Below are 15,433 nucleotides of genomic sequence, written 5' to 3' on the forward strand. Positions count from 1 at the left end.
ATAGAGGCTAGTGTCGTTGAAATGTGTGCATACAGTACATGTTCTTGGATTTGCAGGAAGATGGGGCTTAAGCTGATATAGAAACTGAATAAGAATTGTTTTTTTTACAGAAGTGTAGAAAAGTGTACTAAAAATTTAATTTTGCTATTTTAGTAGTAGAAGATGATGAAGATGCTTTTCCAACCACACGATCGGATGGGGATTTTGTACATAATAATAATGGCAGCAAAGAGAAATGTAAGTATCTTTCAGATTTGCAGTTTATTTTCTGTACCCCTCTAATCTTCAAAGCAATTGCTTAGTCGGTATCTAAATTTTATTTTAAAACTGTTTCCATTGCTTTTAAATTAGCATTTGATTTCTTTCTTTGCATGGGCCAATTTTAATGTCGATAGACATATAAATTTAACCATTTCAGTTGAAATTTTTCCACATCACCTGAGATGTGTATATTGCATTGTGGAGTGTCTCTTTTAATCATGTGTAGTTATGGAAGACTCACTGAATTAACTCTGATCTTTGTGCATCTACCCTCTCCCTGAACCCACCTATTGTTCTACCATTCATGTGAAGTGCCATGGTATGCTTCCTTCATTAAAGACACTGTATGCTTAAATTTAAAAAAATCAGTGGCAGTCATACAAATTTCAAGTAGCAGTTTCAAAGCTCCATTCAGTTTATTCCCTCCCATAATTTTTGGCTACTTAGTTACTGGCCCTTTTTTTCCCCCCGCTTCGCCCTCCAATTTTTTTTTAAAAAGCTGGCTATTTGGAAATGTTCAAAAACTACCAAGGACGCCTACCTTCAGTTTTCCTCCACGTCTTGTGTTGATGAGCCTGACCTCCACTCAGTGTTTTCCTTGCTGTGATGTAATGAAATTATTAATGTCATGGATGGAAGATCATGTAGGCAAACAGATCCATGCCCTAACAATTTTAACAAGTTAAATTGTTATATTATGTTGAAGATAGATATCAGCAGTATTTAAAGATTTATCTGTTGAAACTGTTACAAATGGTTGTATTGAAGATGGATGTTTTTTTTTTATTCGTTCACGGGATGTGGGCATCGCTGGCAAGGCTGGCATTTATTGCCCATCCCTAATTGCCCTCGAGAAGGTGGTGGTGAGCCGCCTTCTTGAACCGCTGCAGTCCGTGTGGTGACGGTTCTCCCACAGTGCTGTTAGGAAGGGAGTTCCAGGATTTTGACCCAGCGACAATGAAGGAACGGCGATATATTTCCAAGTCGGGATGGTGTGTGACTTGGAGGGGAACGTGCAGGTGGTGCTGTTCCCATGCGCCTGCTGCCCTTGTCCTTCTAGGTGGTAGAGGTCGTGGGTTTGGGAGGTGCTGTCGAAGAAGCCTTGGCGAGTTGCTGCAGTGCATCCTGTGGATGGTGCACACTGCAGCCACAGTGCGCCGGTGGTGAAGGGAGTGAATGTTTAGGGTGGTGGATGGGGTGCCAATCAAGCGGGCTGCTTTATCTTGGATGGTGTCGAGCTTCTTGAGTGTTGTTGGAGCTGCACTCATCCAGGCAAGTGGAGAGTATTCCATCACACTCCTGACTTGTGCCTTGTAGATGGTGGAAAGGCTTTGGGGAGTCAGCATTAAACAGCTATCTACTGAAACTGTTACACATGATGGATGACCATTGTATTCTGTGATTATAAATATCCATTATTGCACAAAAGTGTAGCAAGCAAAAGAATGACTGTTTTCAGAACTGGGCTTTTCTTCTTATAAATTTGTGACCTTGAATGGTTTCAAGGAACCCTCCACTGTCTAGAGATTTGGATTGGACCTGCAACTTTGAATAAAGGATCTATGTTATAAAATACTTGCTGTATTTTTCCAACATCCATAATGTTTTTGTGTTGTGATTCCTTTGCATGTTAGAATGCTCAGGAAAGATACATATATTTTATCTGTTTATAAAGTTGCTGATTTATGGTGTTGCTTCGGTAGCTTTCTTTCAGCAAATTGAATTATGGATGTTCCCATAATCTTTGTGTGTGTGTGTATATATATATATATATATCTATATATGTATATCCTTTGTGCAGTGTTTCCATGTGTGACACCAAAAGGGATCAATGGAATAGATTTTAAAGGTGAGGCTATCACTTTCAAGGCAACAACAGCTGGAATACTGGCTACGCTTTCTCACTGCATTGAACTGATGGTGAAACGAGAAGACAGCTGGCAGAAAAGGATTGATAAGGTAACATTGAAAGAATCCACTATAAGCATTTTTGTTTTCAAATTGCTGAATTTCCATATGCTCAACATTATGTTTGTAGTGGAGACTGAAAGGTGTGTGCGTGCACAGCATATAATTCCATAGTGCAGGCAGGTACCAGGGTAGGAGATGCCACAGAACAGGTCGAAAAACTAGCTTAAAAAAAGGATGTCACTGAGTGGCTGCAGAACATTCGGGGGAGGGTGAACAGCCAGAGGTTGTGGTATCAACGACATAGGTAGAAAGAGGGATGAGGTCCTGCAGGCAGATTTTAAGGAGTTAGGAAAGAGAGATGAGATAAGCAGGACCTCAAAGGTAGTAATTTTCGGATTACTCCCGGTACCACGTGCTAGTGAGCATAGAAATAGGAGGATAGAGCAAATGAATGTGTGGCTGGAGAGATGGTGCAGGAGGGAGGGCTTTTAGATTCCTGGGGCATTGGGACCAATTCTGGGGAAGATGGGACCTGTACAGGCTGAACCAGTTGTACTTCAACGGAGCTGGGACCAATGTCCCCTTGGGGAGGTTCACTAGTGCTGTAGGGGAGGGTTTAAAAGTAATTTGGCAGGGGGATGGGCACCAGGATGTAGCAATGGAAAGGAGAAACAAGGGGCACAAAGGATCGGGGGGGAAAAATAGCACTAAAGCAAGCAATAGTACAGTATTAGGTGGGATCAGACTGAGTGTGTAAAGGGAAATCTAAGATTGGTTTGCAGTGCATATGTGTAAACACACGAAGGTTGATAAACAAGGTTGGTGAGCTGCAGGCGTAAACAGCCACATGGATTACGATGTTGTGGCAATAACGGAGACCTGGCTCAAAAAAGGGCAGGATTGGGTGCTAAATATTCCTGGATATAAGGTGTTCAGTAAAGATAGGGAAGGAAAGAAAGGAGGGGTGTGGCAGTATTGATTAAGGAGAATATTGCAGTACTGGAGAGAGAGGATGTACTGGAGGGGTCAAGGACAGAATCTATTTGGTTAGAGTTAAGAAATAAGTGGTGCCATTGCACTGGGTGTATTCTATAGCCACCAACTAGTGGGAGGGATATAGAGGAGCAAATTTGCAGGGAAATTAGAGAGGTGCAAAAGCTATAGAGTATTGATAACTGGGTCTTCAACTATCCTAATATAGATTGGGATAACAATAATATAAGGGGCATAGAGGGGGAAAAATTTTTGAAATGTGTCCAGGATAACTTTCTTAACCAGTACGATTCCAGCCCAACGAGGAAGGAGGCATTGCTGGACTTGGTTCTAGGGAATGAGACAGGCCAAGTGAGCGAGTGTCATTGGGGGGAACATTTAGGGAGCAGCGATCATAGTATCATAAGGTTTAGAATAGCTATGGAAAAGGACATGGACCACTCTAATGTAAAAATACTCAATTGGAGGAGGGCTGTTTTCAATGGGATGAGTACAGATCTGGCCCTGGTAAATTGGAATCAAAGATTGGCAGGCAAAACTGGGCGGCCTTTAAGGAGGAGATGGTTTGGGTAGAGTCTAGGTACATTCCCATGAGGCAGAAAGCTAGAGCTCCCTGGATGACAAGAGGTAGTGAGTAAGATGAAACGGATAAAAGGGGTGTATGACAGATGTCAGGTTGACAACACAAGTGAGAACCAGGCAGAATATAGAAAGTTCACAGGGGAAGTGAAAAAGGAAATAAGAGGGGCAAAGAGAGCGCATGAGAATAGACTGGCGGCCAACATAAGAGGGGATCCAAATGTCTTCTATAGGTATGTAAACGGGTAGTAAGAGGAGGGGTGGGGCCGAGTAGGGACCATAAAGGAGATCTGCTCATGGAGGCAGAGGGGATGGCTAAGGTACTAAATGAGTACTTTGCATCTGTCTTTACCAAGGAAAAAGATGCTGCCACAGTCTCAGTAAAGGAAGATATAGTTGAGATACTGGATGGGCTTAAAAATTGATGAAGAGGTGCTTGAAAGGCTAGCTGTTCTTAAAGTAGATAAGTCACCTGGTCCGGTTGGGATGCGTCCTAGGTTGCTGAGGGAAGTAAGGGTGGAAATTGTGGAGGTACTGGCCATAATCTTCCAAACATCCGTAGATACGGGGGTGGTATTAGAGGACTGGAGAATTGCAAATGTTACACCCTTGTTCAAAAATGGTGTAAGGATAAGCCCAGCAACTATAGGCCAATCAGTTTAACCTCAGTGGTGGGGTAACTTTTAGAAACGATAATCTGGGACAGAATTAACAATCGCTTGGACAAGGGTGGATTGATTAGGGAAAGCCAGCACGGATTTGTTAAAGGCAAATCGTGTTTAACTAACCTGATACAGTTTTTTGATGAGGTGACAGAGAGGGTAGTTGAGGGCAGTGTAGTTGATGTGTATATAGACTTTCAAAAGACGTTTAAGTGCCGCACGGTAAGCTTATCATCAAGATTGCGGCCCATGGAATAAAGGGGGCAGTAGCAACATGGATAAGAATTGGCTCAGGGACAGGAAACTGTAGTGGAGAACGGTTGTTTTTCGGACAGGTGTACAGTGCTGTTCGCCAGGGGTCAGTGCTGGAACCACTATTTTTCTTATATTAATGTCTTGGACTTGGGTGTACAGGGCACAATTTCAAAATTTGCAGATGACATAAAACTTGAAAGGGTAGTGAACAGTGAGGAGGATAGTGATAGACTTCAAGAGGATATAGACAAGCTGGTAGCATGGGTGGACACGTGGCAGATGAAATTTAACACAGAAAAATGCGAAGTGATACATTTCGGTAGGAAAAACGAGGAGAGGCGATATAAACTAGAGGGCACAACTCCAAAAGGGGCACAGGAACAGAGATCTGGGGGTATACGTGCACAAATTGTTGAAGGTGGCAGGACAGATTGAGAAAGTGGTTTAAAAAAGCATACAAGATCCTGGGCTTTATAGGTGGAGGCATAGAGTACAAAAGTATGGAAGTCATGATGAACCTTTATAAAACACTGGTTCGGCCACAACTGGAGTATTGTGTCCAGTTCTGGGCACCGCACTTCAGGAAAGTTGTGAAGGCCTTAGAAAGGGTGCAGAAGAGATTTACTGGAATGATTCCAGGGATGAGGGACTTTAGTTATGTGGATAGACTGGAGAAGTTGGGGTGGTTCTCCTTGGAATAGAGATGGTTGCAAAGAGATTTGTTGGAGGTATTCAAAATCATGAAGGGTCTAGACAGAGTAGATAGAGAGAAACTGTTCCCATTGGCGGAAGGGTCAAGGACCAGAAGACATAGATTTAAGGTGATTGGCAAAAGAACCAAAAGTGACATGAGGAAAAACTTCTTTACACAGATTCAACCATGGCCTTGAAGAGGGAACTGGATAAGTACTTGAAAGGAAAAATTTACAGGGCTACGTGGAAAGGGCAGGGGAGTGGGACTAGCTGGATTGCTCTTGTATAGAGCCGGCACGGACTCGATGGGCCAAATGGCATCCTTCCGTGCTGTAACCTTTCTATGATTCTATGAAAAACGTATGAAAAGGGCATGAAATCCATGCCATGGGAAAGAATAGGATGGGTGTCTTGCAGAGAGGCAAGTTTGAGGAGTTCGATTCTAGATTAGAGTAGAAGAGAAGGTAGTAATCTCAGGATTATGTTTGATGCCATGCACTGGGGGGGGAAAAAAATTAGGAAGAAGCAATGTCAACGTGTGGTTAGATGATGTAGAAGGGAGAGCTTCAGATTCCTCAGATATTAAGATCAGCGGAAAGCTGTACGGATTGAACAGGGTGCACCTGAACTGGATTGCTACCATAATCCTTGCACAGGGTAAATAAAGCAATAGGGTAGGATTTAAACTAATAAGATGGGGAGGGGAAATAGAGCAGACCTAGAAAGGGGGAAAACTAAAGTGATGGTACAGGATTGGTAGATGACTAGTTAAGTCTATTTACTATTTTCTGATAGAGCAGGTAAGTGTGCAGTATAAGGATATGACCACACAGAGAAACAATGAAAACATAAGCACATCAGTGCCTCCAAGTTCTATATATGCTAGGAGTCTTGGGAATAAAATTGAAGACCTGGAAATCCTTGCTTAAGAAGGAAGCTGTGTGGCATCACTCAACAATGACACTGGTTGGATAAATATACAGTGATATAGGTTACTTTATAGACATAGTGGGAGGGAATGTAACCTCTCTGTGTGTAAAAAAACTTTGATTATGAACAGGGATTGACCTATATGGTGCAAGTAAGGTGGATAGGGATGAGACTTGAGGGGAAGGCAACCCTAACCGGCTATCTGTTATAGACCACAAGGTCTGCTATATTGTATTTTATGTGCTGAAGTTCACAGAATCACAAAAGTTACAGCACGGAAGGAGGCCATTCGGCCCATTGAGTCTGCTCTGGCTCTATGCAAGAGCGATCCAGCTAGTCCCACTCCCTCGCCCTATCCCTGTAGACCTGCAATTTCTTTCCTTTCAATTACTTATCCAGTTCTCTTTTGAAGGCCATGATTGAATCTGCCTCCACCACCCCCTTGGGCAGTGCATGCCAGATCCTAACCGCTCGCTGTTACTAGTTATGTAGCTAGTACAGAAACTATATGACCACCATGGGCCGCATGTTTTTTCAATCCTGTACATCCAATGGCTCTTATAGTGGGACTGAATAATATGCAAACTATATTAATCTCTTGAACTCATTCAGGAGATTGAAAAGAGGCGAAGAGTAGAAGATGCTTACAAGAACGCAATGTCAGAACTTAAGAAAAAATGTCACTTTGGTGGACCTGACTATGAGGTAAGGATTCAAATTACCATTCAATTTCTCTACATCAAATCATTCAACCATTTTTTGAGCTTGCTTTCAAGTTCTAGTTATTTTGGGTTAGAGAGGAGGCAAGAAAAGAAAATATGGAGCGATAAGTCATATGACTTATCAAACTCTTCCCTACACATGTATAAATGATCTAGGTAATTAGGATTTTTCTGAAGTCTTAATTCTCTTGGATGTTTGGACTTTGGGCTGCATCGATTCCAAGCCTTCCAAGTTCTGAATATTTTGGCATTGTCAATACTAAAAGCTTTTTTTAAAAAAATTGCAGCAAAATTGTGATCCTACTTTAATTATTACATTTGTTTCAATCTCTTTCCCATCTCGTGAGGGCATTAAATCATGCTGAGTATGATTCCAGAGTCTCACTCCAGTATCTTGTCTAATTTAGCCATTCTTCACGTTAGAGCAGATGGTGAGTGGCAGGCAATTGGAGCATGATTCAATCTTCTAGTTTTTACGCAATGGACTTCCTAGCTGGGATCACTAAATAGGAATTGGCAATAAGGGACTTGGTGGACATTAGCTTACTCTGTACCAACCAATTTCCTCATCTACTTCTTTTAATACCCTGGGGTGGAAACCATTAGGTCCTGGAGATTTATCTATCCTAAGTTCCATTATTTTCTTCATTACCATTTTTAAAAATATTAATATTGAATACAATAAGTTCCTCCCCTTGATTTATTTTTAATTTCCCTTTTAGCACTGGTATAACAGATACAAAGTATTTGTTTAATACCTTGTTATCTATTACTATACCACATGCGTCTGTCTTTAATGGACCCTTATCTTTCCAAAGGCCTAGTACTAACTCCATTTTTACATTATTCCTTATCCTATTTTATTGTATTATTGCTTTAGTTGCAACTTTTTATGTTCTCATTTCTAACTATAAATACCATATTTATTTGAATGGGAAGTACACTCATAACTAGTACTTGTCCCTCCCTGTATGCCCACTGTAAGGTACATCTCGACGCTGTGGCCCATTTCTTGATCAGAAATAATGTAAAAGGTCTGTTTTTGTGAAGCAGTTGGAAGTGGGCTCAAAATTCAATATTGTGTATTGCTGCCTGGCAGAAATAACCTTTCAAACCAAATGTGTAATGTTTGTGCAATATCTGCCTTGAACTTAAAGTAACTGCTGCTTTAAAAACTAAGTGAGATACATATAATGCAAGTTTTCAAAAAGTATTTTGATATTTTTGTTTTCTTTTAGAGCAGGGAAGTTCAAATTTGCCATACTGAGGCAAAGTACTGATTTTATCAACCCTGGCTCTGTTGTAGCACTCTAGCCTTTAATTTAGCACTCTAGCCTTTAATTTAGTTTTTAATTTAGAAGGTTGTGGGTTCAAGCCCTACACCAGAGACTTGAGCACATAATCTAGCTGACAGTCCAGCACTGAGTGAGTGCTGCATTTTCATAGATGCTGTTCTTCAGATAAAACATTATCATTGAGGTATTTGCCTGTTCTGGTGGTACAGGTGGCCATTGTGCAGTTTGAGGAAGAGTTCTCCCGAAGCCCTGACTGCTCTCAACCAGCAGTAACAAATCAGATTGACTGTCATTGATTGTATTGCTGTTTGTGGGATCTTAGTGTGCAAAATAGCTGCCACTTTTGCCTATATTAGTTACGGTGTTATACTATATAAGACACTGTATTTCTGAGACGTGATGAGGTGCTATACAATTACAGGTCTTTTTGGAGCTAATTTTCTTTGTTGGAATGCTTTCATTTATCAGGAAGGTCCAAATAGTTTGATAAATGAGGAGGAATTCTTTGATGCTGTTGAAGCTGCTCTTGACAGACAAGATAAAATTGAAGAACAGGTATTTCCTTCCTTACAATTCTAAGTAAGTGATTGTAGTAGGTTGATTAAATTAATTTAATCAGTAAACCTTTTTGAAGGTGATCTTTTTGTTTTTAACAGAATCGGCCATATGTAGTAATCAATTGTACTGTTCTTTTGTAATTGAATGCTGTAATCATTTTAATTTTTAGTCTCACACAGAGAAGTCAAGAATTCATTGGTCAGCTGCTGTGCCTTTCGGTGATTCCTTCTCGGCAGTTGGTACCCATAGATTTGCCAAGCAGGTATGGTAACCTGATCTTTTTATTGGTACATAGGATATTGCTTTAGGAATGGCATTACTGAGTGTGTTTTGCTGGCAAAATCCTCTAGCACCACTATGGTGTGATTCTATTCTATAAATGTTGATGTAAAAAAAATGTAATTGTTTTAAACTTTTTGTTGTAGAAGGCTCAAATCGGCAGTTCCTATGGAGAATGCAGTATGAGGATCTGCACTCCAGTTGGTTGCCGATTCATCCTGTGATGTCATTGAAGCACTGCTTGTGGTAGTGTTGGCTAGTTGATACTTTCACACGTAGCAAGATTCCCACTTTGGTGTGAAATATCAACACGGGAAGGTGGAGAAGGGGGACTTTGAAATTCAGTGTCCATTGAATAAACAGGATGTGATGGGAAAGCCTGAAATGAAACACCCATTTCACGGGTGATGATGAGATCCAAAATTCAGTGGCCTCGGTACATGATGTGTAAATTGGTCTTTCATGCTAATCATTGAATATTCCGTTTGTTCAATGAATGTGTAAAAATAAGAGCTTTTTAAACTTATTGCAGCTCTTGTTTTTCTCAACTACTTAACTACCTTCTATTGTTCAAAATGCCATCAGGAAACAACCGTGGTTATTTTCACTGTGGCCAGTGAAATCTCTTCCTCAATTTTTTTTGTAATCTGTTTCCGTGAACAAGTTTTATAAATAGTGAAATCCATTTGAATTTGCTTTTTTGAGCTGGAAAAAAATTGGTACATATTTAGCTCTGCAGCATATAAAGCCAGTTTGGGGCCACGGCAATGTTTTAAATATAATTTATTTTTACAATTAGATTTGTGGATTTCACTAGATTACTAAAACCAGTATTTTATTCCAGTATCAGAAGTATTTGGGACAAAAATATTATACTGTATAAGTATCATCTTTTGCTTTAATGGCTTTTAAACTATAGTATATTTTTATGTAGATCGCAATCTTTTTTTAATCTAGGTGCTAGTTGTGAAATGTACTTCAAAGCAAATGCATCAGAAACTTGCACCTGATTATGGCTATTTTGTAGAAATGCTTTTTCTTCAGGGTTTCATGCAGTACATAGTTGCATGATATCATTGTGGCCGTGCTCATTTCTTTAAAGCTTATTGGCTCTTGAATACATTTTTGTTTTGGTGAAGGTTGATGTTTGAATGCCTTGTTGTGCCTTTGTTCTGAACTGGGTTTTTCTTTGTCTGTCTCTGTGGTAGCCCTTTAGTCGCTCTTCCTCCATGTCTTCCATTGATCTAGTCAGTGCCTCAGATGATCACAGATTCAGCACCCAGGTACTGTATGAACTCAGAGTGGTCCTTCTCTGCAGCTCACTTCTCTTGACTACTTCACCTGGGTTTGCATCTACTCTCTTCATAGTGGTTGTTGGTGATGTTTGTTGGACATAACTTATTCCCTGAGCTGTATTGGCTGTAGGGTAGATTTTTGCTGAAATATTTTTAAATTGCTGTTGTAGTGAACTTCATTTTTTTAAAACCACAGTAAAGAAATGTGTCGAATATATTCATTTCAATGGTATAAAATTTGATTATAAAAGCTGTGTTGAAAAGAAATGAAGAGGTCAAATTAAAGATCAGCTCTTAATCTGTAGAATAAAATGGAACCATTTGTAATAAAATTGTACGCTGTTAAGATTTCTACCCATGGAATAGGTTAATCCAAGCATCACTACAGTAGTAACATATATTCCCAACAGCATGCCATACCTTAAACCTACCATTACTAATGCACATGTTCTGAAAGTCTTTAAACTCATTTATATATGACTTGCTGAACTTTCTTTTAATATTGGAAATTTAATCACTGCAACTGGATCTCTTAATCTGTTTTTTTCTTAGTTATTTAACTTTTGTGCAATTGGAAATTTGCTTCATCTTCATTTGGTAGGAGAGGGAAAATCACCAGGGCACATTGTCCTTTTTAAGAAAATTGTGCCTCTGGCATCAGATATTCCTCACAGCTCAGAATCATTACTGCCTGACTTTGAGGCAGGCCCACAGTTTTTTTTTCTTCTCTACTATAGGTAACAGGCATGTCCTGTCATAATGCAGAAGTTCTTCATGTTCACAATAGTTTTGTATTTATTTTCTGTGGGTTTTTTTTTATCCCCCCAACCCCAAGATTTTATCTGAAAAGATGGGTCCATTTTAGTCATTTTGTCTAATTCCAGACAGTGACCAAGGTCGATTAGGACTGTAGGACCCTATCAACCATTTGCACTCAATAATCTTCGTGTCATTCAGTATTGAGAGGGAGAGTGGAGCGCCAACTGAACCATTGGAGGCAGTGGCCCTGAGTGGAGCACCGGTTGAACTTTGTTCTTTTGAGGATGTTGATGAGAAGTGGTTTCCCCTTCCTTTAGTATCTTTAGAGGTCCTAGGCACAGTGCTGACATTTTATTTGACAAATATAACAGTAGTTATTACATTTTTGGGTACATGCAAAGATATCATGTTACGAACAAACGACAGTGATGGTCAGGAAAGATGCTCTGATCCATTCAGCCTGTCCCACACAATTGTTATACCTTATATACACTCCCCACCCCACCCAAAACAATGTGATCTCCTGGGAGAGGCGAAAAACCAAATTAAAAACCCAGGCCAATTTTAGGTTGGGGGGGGTAGAAACCTGGGAAATTCATCTGACCCATTTGGTGATCAAAACGAGACCAAGAGATCACTGGCCCTGATGATTCTATGCTTTACCGTACCTACCTTTTGTAAGACGTGATCTCTGCCCCAGTCAGAAACAGGCCCAGCTCTCGCGTGAAGGAATTCAGCGAATTGGTGTCCACCACATGAGCCGACAGTCTGTTCCAGAGGTCCAATTTTCTCTGGGAAAAGAACCATCTCCTGATGTCTAACCTAGATCTGGCCTTCTATAATTTGAAATTGTGACTCCCTGACTCTCCCTAGCCTATTTAATTGGAACAAACTGTCAAATGAACACCATCTATTCCTTTCATCATCTTATAAACCTTGATCAGATCACCCTTAAGTCTACACTTCTCTAAAGTGTAGAGTCCCAGTTCTTTTAGCTTATCTTGATAACTAAGATGCTTAGAGCTGGGAATTAATTTAGTGGCCCTCCTCTGCATCCGTTCCAAAGTTTCAGTATCACCCACCATGATAAATAAGCCCACGTTAAATGGAGTGAATTTGTTGTCCAGCCAATGCCTTGTGGGCTCACCCTGTTGTCTCCTATGTGAGTTTAGGATAAACTGCTACAGACTCGTGTTGTAGAACACTCTTGACAGATTCTGGAGCCCTGGTTGCCCAATTGCTGGCAATTTTTCAGGAAAAACTAGTAAAATGGCTTCTCTTATTAAATAGGATGTGAAAAAAGTAGGTCGAGGTGATTGAAAATTACAATTTAAACTATACATTACATTTTCAGAATGATGGTTTAAATGGGCCATTGTATCGATTAGCAGTTTAAGAACTCAACAAATTGAGAGGTTTGTTTTTGTAAATGAGTTTTTAAGTGCCATTAGTTTCAAGAAATTACAAGTTAGTTTTTCTTATTTTCTAATAGTATTTATACACTTTCCTAGCAGCAGGTTGCTGGAATAATGTTGGTGGGGAACATCCATATTGTTAGTGTCAATCAGATTTGAATTTTCATGGCCTATTTGTGAACTGATTGTAGGTTTATACTTGCTAGTATTTTACTAAAAGATACTTGGCGCAGACTGGAAAAATTGACCACAATAATCCTACAATCAGTCCTCAAACCCCTTAATGTCAATCCCCAGTCGTACCAGTGATGGTAAGACACTTAAAGTGAGTATTCTTTTCCCTACCTCATACTATTTGCTGTTCTAAAAATGGAACAATGCACAGCTCAGTGGATAATAGTGAACAATAGGATTAAAGAATTGCCCAGTAATTATGTTACATATACACTGTTCATTATACTTAACTGTGTCAAAATGCCCCAAAAGTTTATATTGCCAAGTATCAATTAGCTGCTCTTTAAGCTTAACCATATGCTTTCACTATCATAGCCAACCATTTAATGCACTCCTGCGTGAAAACCCATTAATGCTCAAAGTAAGGCCGCTTGTATCTGTTTTATTTCTGTGCATGACACATAATGACACAAACTTTATAGGACGGCTACTTACATTAAACAATAGCTGATTGGAAGTTCTTTGTATTCTTCCAGATCCTTCATGCTAACCATTGTCTAACTTTGCAGCTTCCTTATTCACTTGAACAGATAGCACGTCGAATTAACAGGCTGTACTATTTTGTGACTGAAAGCTTTTTCACTTGATGTATGCTATTGAACAACCTTGGAATATTCAGCTTTGTTTTGAAGAAACATGATTCCTTTGTATTTGATAAGTAGGTATCTTAGATGCATAATTGCTCAGTAAATTGTGTGAATTTTTAGAAAAAATTCTGGAAACTTTGTTTTTGGACATAGCAACAACAAAGAGTTTTAATAGTGTTGTACACAATCTTAACCACCTGACAAGTAACCCAGTTCTTCCTTGCTCACTTACTCTCAACATATCTCAGGATAATTGTAAACAATTTTACAACACCAAGTTATAGTCCAGCAATTTTATTTTAAATTCACAAGCTTTCGGAGGCTTCCTCCTTCCTCAGGTACATTTACCTGAGGAAGGAGGAAGCCTCCGAAAGCTTGTGAATTTAAAATAAAATTGCTGGACTATAACTTGGTGTTGTAAAATTGTTTACAATTGTCAACCCCAGTCCATCACCGGCATCTCCACATCATATCTCAGGATAGATCAATCATCCAGCCAGGAGAAAATGGCGTGAAATTTTACATCCTAGTTGTGACCTTGCCCTTCCCTTATTACCATACCGCACAGAGACCATTCGTTGGTTCCCCTTTTCTCCTAATGTTGACAGCAATATTGCAGCTTCCTAGTAGGAAATGTTCTTGGAGAATCTGCTGAATTTGGCCAATTCCAACCACTGAAGCTTTGGAAGTGTCTCTATCTTGACTCTTATTAATCTGCTCATTGAAGCAGTCTGTCTCTTATTCAAAATTAGCTTTACCACACTGGCTTTCACTGAACTTCAAAGTTTTCACATTTGTTATGGGATTTTTGGTTGAAGACTGGATGGATTCCCATGAAGAATTTCCATTTCTCAGTGCTAAGCTTTCATGTTTAAATCTTCAGTGCAAGTCTAAAGTGCAGACCAGGTCAAGGAAAGATCTATATATAGTAACAACTGTATTTATATAGCACCTTTAACACAGTAAAATGTCCCAAGGCACCTCACCGGAGCCTTATCAAACAAAATTTGACACCGAGCCACGTAAAGAAATATTAGGACAGGTGACCAAAAGCTTGGTCAAAAAGGTAGGTTTTAAGTAGTGTCTTAGAGGATTGTAAACAATTTTACAACACCAAGTTATAGTCCAGCAATTTTATTTTAAATTCACAAGCTTTCGGAGGCTTCCTCCTTCCTCAGGTGAACTAAATGAAATCCTCGAAATGAAATCGCATTTATAATTCACAGAACAATGCTTGGTGATTACAGACAGTTTTTTCAACTGCCCGTTGCCAAGGCAATCAGTGTGCAGACAGACAGGTGTTACCTGCAAGGTCTCAGAATATACAAATCACCAAAAAAAAACAACAAACAAAAAAAAAAACAGAGATAGAGAGGTAGAAACATAGAAAAGACAGCAACTGACCCGTTATATTAAAAACAGATAACATTTGTTCGCTGGTGGGGTAACGTGTAGCGTGACATGAACCCAAGATCCCGGTTGAGGCCGTCCTCATGGGTGCGGAACTTGGCTATCAATTTCTGCTCGACGATTTTGCGTTGTCGTGTGTCTCGAAGGCCGCCTTGGAGTACGCTTACCCGAAGGTCGGTGGATGAATGTCCATGACTGCTGAAGTGTTCCCCGACAGGGAGGGAGCCCTCCTGTCTGGCGATTGTTGCGCGGTGTCCGTTCATCCGTTGTCGCAGCGTCTGCATGGTCTCGCCAATGTACCATGCTCTGGGGCATCCTTTCCTGCAACGTATGAGGTAGACAACGTTGGCCGAGTCACAGGAGTATGAACCGTGCACCTGGTGGGTGGTGTCCTCTCGTGTGATGGTGGTATCTGTGTCAATGATCTGGCATGTCTTGCAGAGGTTACCGTGGCAGGGTTGTGTGGTGTCGTGGACGCTGTTCTCTTGAAAGCTAGGTAATTTGCTGCGAACGATGGTCAATTGTCAACCCCAGTCCATCACCGGCATCTCCACATCATGGCTAGACCATCGTTCGCATGAGAATTTTAAATTGG

General features: G+C 40.2%; 1 protein-coding gene across 5 annotated transcripts in view; it reads left to right on the forward strand.

The window, feature by feature from the left end:
- The window catches only part of LOC137320825 (ceramide transfer protein), a 145,875-nt gene that overhangs the window by 108,835 nt on the left and 21,607 nt on the right, over positions 1–15,433 (forward strand). For 3 of the 5 annotated variants that reach the window (XM_067982699.1, XM_067982700.1, XM_067982701.1), the window contains 6 exons: positions 154–237; positions 2,063–2,220; positions 6,897–6,989; positions 8,770–8,856; positions 9,029–9,121; positions 10,347–10,421. In XM_067982699.1, coding sequence (XP_067838800.1) covers positions 154–237; positions 2,063–2,220; positions 6,897–6,989; positions 8,770–8,856; positions 9,029–9,121; positions 10,347–10,421 — 590 coding nt within the window. The remainder of the gene's footprint in view (positions 1–153; positions 238–2,062; positions 2,221–6,896; positions 6,990–8,769; positions 8,857–9,028; positions 9,122–10,346; positions 10,422–15,433) is intronic. The other 2 variants (XM_067982702.1, XM_067982703.1) reach the window with 1 other exon arrangement.

Source organism: Heptranchias perlo, chromosome 4 (genome assembly GCF_035084215.1).
Source record: "Heptranchias perlo isolate sHepPer1 chromosome 4, sHepPer1.hap1, whole genome shotgun sequence".
Classification (NCBI taxonomy): Eukaryota; Metazoa; Chordata; class Chondrichthyes; order Hexanchiformes; family Hexanchidae; genus Heptranchias; species Heptranchias perlo.